Below are 5,424 nucleotides of genomic sequence, written 5' to 3'. Positions count from 1 at the left end.
ATAGACCAACTAATTTATCTCCGTTATAGTTTGTTTTTGGATCCCCAAAATGACCTAATACTCTTTCTGTATCCTGATTTTGGATGCCCACCCAACCGTTCAAGGTGCCGTGAATTAATCTTCCGAAATTTCTCTCCGTGTAATGTAACATTTCATTTAATCAAGATAGACATACAACAGTATGTACATCTATATTTAACATGAGCACAAATAACTTTATTGTTTAATAGCAGTCAAAATAGTATTTTTATACTAAATGGAATACAACCATTCTAGTATATTTTTATTGTATTATTTACATTTAAATAATAATTCTAAATACTAAAACTTACCATAAACTATTCTTTTTTGATAGTTCTCAAAAAATTCTTATTTTTCAAAATGAATACCTCTTAGAAAGTAAAACAGAAAAATCTTCAATTTACAGGTTATTTATATCAGTTCTTGCTTGTGGAACTACATTTAGGTTACAAATTCATTTTAAAAAAAACGATTTCTGTATAACAGTTGTGTATTTTGTTAAAAATTTATCTTTCTCGTTCAAAATTCATTTCTTTGTTTGAAAATTCATCTGTTTGGTTGAAAATTTAACTATTTCATTGAGAAATCATATATTTTGTTAAAAAAATGTATCTTGTTTTATATAGATAATTCATCTTTTGTGTTGAAAAATCAAATATTTCGTTTGAACATATTTTTTTTTGAAGAATCATCCTTCTATTTAAAACTTAATTTCGTTGATTAAAAACTTAATTATTTTGTTAAAAATTCGTTTTCGTTTTTTTTTATTAAAAAAGTTTCTCTTTTTTGTTTGAAAATTAGTCTGTTCAAGTTGAAAATTCAAATGATAAGTTAAAAATTTGAATTTTTTGGTTTTAATTTAACCGTTGTTTTTTAAAATTAAAAATTGAAATATTTTTTGGTTAAAATATCGACTATTGCACTTTTTATTAAGAATTCATTTTTTTATCCAAGATTCATTACTTTGGTTGAAAGATTAAATATTTTGTTTAAAATTCCTTTTTTTCTTGGTCTGAGATAGATTTTCGAAACGAAGGTTAAGAAAATAAAAATTGCGACTATTACTTCTTAAAAGTACGTGACAAAAACAATGATTCTTTCATATCGATTTTTAGTGCATCACACTTAAATATAAGAGAATTTCTTGTTTAAAAGTTTTCCCCCAATTTGTCAATGTTAAATTTTCAAAATTGAATCTTTTAAAATTGTAAAATTTTCAAAATCCCAAAGAACTTTTAAATTTACATGCCTTTAAAATATAAATCGTGAAAATTGAACGATTATCATATTTAAAGAATTTTCAATTTTAACTCTGAAAAATTGCGGAGCATTGAATTGTAATTTTTTTAAATTTTGCAAATTTACAATAAGAAATGTTGTAATTTTTGTGATAAACTTTTTAAAGATCTTCAATTTGGAAGATTTAGATTTCAAAACTCTTGAATGAATTGAGGAATATTTATTTATACATCCTTATAATGGAATAAATTTCAATTTTAAATCTTAAAAATATAGTTTCTTAGATTCTTAATTTACGTATTAAATCAGCCACGTTGAATTCAGATATTCTTTCACAATATTAAAATTCACCGACCCATTTTCATAAAATTAAGACAAGTTTTTGTGGAAATCAAATCACTAATGCAAATCTTTAAAAAATATTATTATAAAAAAAATTGTTGGATAAATTTCTTTTTTCATAAAAGTGACCTTAATATAGAGAATTACTCATATATTTGAACCATTAGAAAAATCCATTTCAAAACAGCAAAAAAAATGTCTAAGAAGTTATGTGTATTTGAATTTTCTTTTTTGTTTTTTCAGATAGAAAAAATTCTCTAAACCTTATTTCAAATGGATTTGGTCATTGTCTTTTGGCTTCTAATCAAGGAAATTAAGAAGATTTAAAAATATTTAATTAACCTAATTGTTAAATTCTATTTTTTTACAGATTGCACACAGTCCTCTTCCTCAAGAGTGTCCTTCAGATTGTTCATGTCTTTCTTCTGAAGATAGTTCTCCCAGGTGTCGTTTAATGGAATCGACTTCAACTTGTAGCTGTAGTTCCAGGTATGAAAGTTATCTTAAATTATAATCATCAATATAATCATAAATCATAACTGATTGCTTCTTGTTATTAAAAAAAGTCCTCCTTACGGTTAATCTTAGAAACAGGCTGAGGATGACTTGCATAAATGAATATTTTCTTTTTCTTCACTTCATAAACAATTTTCTTGAATGAAGTCTTCAGGACTGATTATTATTTTATTAATTATTAGGGTAATTTATTTTACATTTCCGAATATGAAAGAATTTTTTAATTGAAAAATGAGAAATTACTCAAGTCGGGATTTTTTAAAATAGATGAACTTTATTTCTATAGTTCAATTTTACATACTTTTCCACTATATCCTACTACCTACTTTTCCTAATATTTACAACAAAAAGACATTCCATTTTTGAGAATTTTAAATTTATTTCAATTTGGACTTGGAATATTTCAAATAGAAAGTCTCTAGTTTTGTATTTTCAATCTGAAAACAAACACGCGCACGTGAGGCGCGATTATTCTTTTTTCCTCGAGCACATTTTTTAAATTAAAATACCAAATTATTATTAATACAAAACTCCTATATTCTATGTTAAGATTTTTGTTATTGAAACCGCCAATTTGTGACAAAAACTCTAACATAAAATAAGAAAAAAATTATTGCAACTTTTTAATCTTTATTGAAATTAATTTATTTCTCCTTAAAATAACCGATTTCCGATGGAAAACTCTAACATCCCGTGTGGAAATAACCCCCTTTGGCCCTATTACAATTCGAACACTAATGAGGGGCTAGTCAGGTTATTAATTCTGAGAATGTACCCAGTCGGGGACCAGTCGGGGACTAGTTGGGCTTTTTGTTGTCAAAATTTCAATCGGGGCCTGGTCGATGGTTGGTCAGGGGCCGGTCAAGCCTTTTTGTTCACTACTTTCCGTGCAGGTAATCTTCAGGCTTTGGTCGGGAGCTAGTGGGGCTCTCGTCAGGTTATTCTTATGTTTGAGATTTCCGCGAGATCTTATTAAATGAGGTAATGTCTAAAAAAGCGTAATGATTTTTTTATTCTAAAACACTAAGAATATATTTAACCCTTGTGTTGACACCCGGGTATTTGGGTACCCATCGGCATACGTTTTGTTAAATAACTTTCTTTCTAATAAAGATAGGCCGAATGCTTCTCGAATCAGCATGATTTAACTGATTCTCTATCGAAATTTGCATTGAACATATTTTTAGAAATTTTTTAGCTTGAAATATATTGCAATTGAAAAAAAGCACGGTGGAGCCACCCGGGTACCAGGGTACCCCGACAGAAAAAGCATGATTTTCATGCAGTATATCATAAAAATAAAGTTTGTTATAAAAGTATATGAAGTGAATATCGATAATTTTATAAATAAGAACAAAATATATACATTTTTAATTGAAGTTTCTTGAATTCTTGAACGTAATACCGAGCCTCCTCGGAAACAAGAAATTTACGATGTAGCTGCGCACGTTTTATATCTGTTTCAGTACTACCAAGGTCACTGCACATTATTAAATTATTACATTTAAGTAGGAATACCTTCCTAGAATACGAATAATTAAATATTGATTGAATACACATAGTTACTGCAAGTTACAACAATTTCGTTGGCGGGGTACCCAGGTACCCGGGTGGCAGACGCTGTGAGTTTTTTTGGGTGGCAGCACAAGGGTTAACAATGATTTTTTTAATTTTTCAGGGTTCAGAATAGCCTGATCTTACCATTTTTTCGTTTCCATAAGAAAAAGTTTGTAAGTTCAAACACGACTTACGTATTTAAAATGTATTTTTTTCAAAGAAGTTATCATTTATTACCCATACGATAAATCCTTTCAAAGAAGTAAATACGAATACTTTGCAAGTATTGTTTCTGCAGATATACTTACACAGAAATATAAGTCACTGTAGCAAAGTTGAACATAGTTAATAAAAACACTCTGGTTTTGGAAATATTCGTTAAAGTTGTAATTTCTTCGGAACAATTGTATTATTATATTACCCCTACTAGCACCCGATCAGGCCCCAACTGGGAAAGACGGGTCACCTGACTAGCTCCCGACTAATCTACCGTGACGCTACTGGTCAGGTGACCCGACTAGCCCCCGGCTTTAAGTGGGGTCAACTGGTCGGGAACCAGGCTACTTTCCGATGAAAAATGTTTAATAAAATGTCAATCGTTTTGAAAAACAATGATTTTCCATTTAGAAAAATAATTTTGAAAATCTTTCGTTGCAGTATTCTTAAAAAAAGCTTTTTATTATATTGAAACTTTTTAAATTCTTGAAAAGGGATTAATAATATATTTCGAAATGTTCAGAAATCTATATTTTATTATAAGTTTCTTTAAAGTTTTTCAAAATTCAAATTATTTTTAACATTAAAAAAAATTTTAATTTTAACATGATTCGAATTTTTCCTAAAACTTTGAAAAATTCAAAATTAATAAAAATTCCTAAAATATTCCAGATTCGTTAAAAAATTTTAGACACATTTTTGGATTTTTTCAAACCTTTCTAAATAGGGCAAATAGTGGTATTATCGACACCTTAAGAAAAAGTTTTTAGAAAAAGGAGAATATTCATTTATATGCTTCTCATTTGGTAACGAAGATCAATTCATCTGAAAGGGCAGATTTTTTCAGTTTCCAGGCAATACCCAGTAATATAATTATTCTGTGCTAAACTATTGTTATATTTATTTTTATATAATTTATTCAAATTCAGTGAACGACACCATATATAAAGAACATCATTCTGTATGAATGTGGGTGTTTTTAAAAGAAAAGATGAACTTTTTCTTGAGAAGCAATACCTTCGATATTGTGTGGTTTTGTTCATTTCATCAGTTCACGAATTTGTCAAATTCATGCTGGGGTGTCGGTGATTAATTTTTGAGGTTCGGAAATCCAAAATTGATTACAAATATATTGAATATTACACATTCTTAGAAGGCGATGTCTTATGAATGAAGAAAGCAAATATAAATTATAAAGACATGGGTATCAATTTAAAAAATGCGTTAATTCCTTAAAAACTTCCTTCTCTTGAGTTTCGTTCACTGACAGATACTAGGCAGTCTGATAAGTCCCTGAAAAATGAAACACGGAGTCGTTTTTTTGGCCAAAGTCGGTTTTATTTTTCAACATACTCTCCTTTTAGGTCGATACAGCGAGTCCAACGATTTTCTAACGTTTTGATACCGTCCAAAAAGTACTCGATCGGAAGATCTCCAAAATACAACTCAGTTTCAGCTATGAGCTCCTCATTTGAGTAAAAACGCTTACCGGTGAGCCATCTCTTCAGGTTAGGGAACAAGTAATAGTCGCTG

At 28.9% G+C, this 5,424-nt stretch overlaps 1 protein-coding gene across 5 annotated transcripts in view; it reads left to right on the top strand.

The window, feature by feature from the left end:
• Positions 1 to 5,424, top strand: part of LOC117180122 (peripherin-2-like) — a 54,369-nt gene that overhangs the window by 37,693 nt on the left and 11,252 nt on the right. For all 5 annotated transcript variants that reach the window (XM_033372464.1, XM_033372461.1, XM_033372462.1 and 2 more), the window contains one exon: positions 1,973 to 2,091. In XM_033372464.1, coding sequence (XP_033228355.1) covers positions 1,973 to 2,091 — 119 coding nt within the window. The remainder of the gene's footprint in view (positions 1 to 1,972; positions 2,092 to 5,424) is intronic.

The sequence above is a fragment of the Belonocnema kinseyi genome, chromosome 9 (genome assembly GCF_010883055.1).
Source record: "Belonocnema kinseyi isolate 2016_QV_RU_SX_M_011 chromosome 9, B_treatae_v1, whole genome shotgun sequence".
In the NCBI taxonomy this organism is placed as follows: Eukaryota; Metazoa; Arthropoda; class Insecta; order Hymenoptera; family Cynipidae; genus Belonocnema; species Belonocnema kinseyi.
This window is presented reverse-complemented; position numbering and strand designations above follow the sequence as displayed.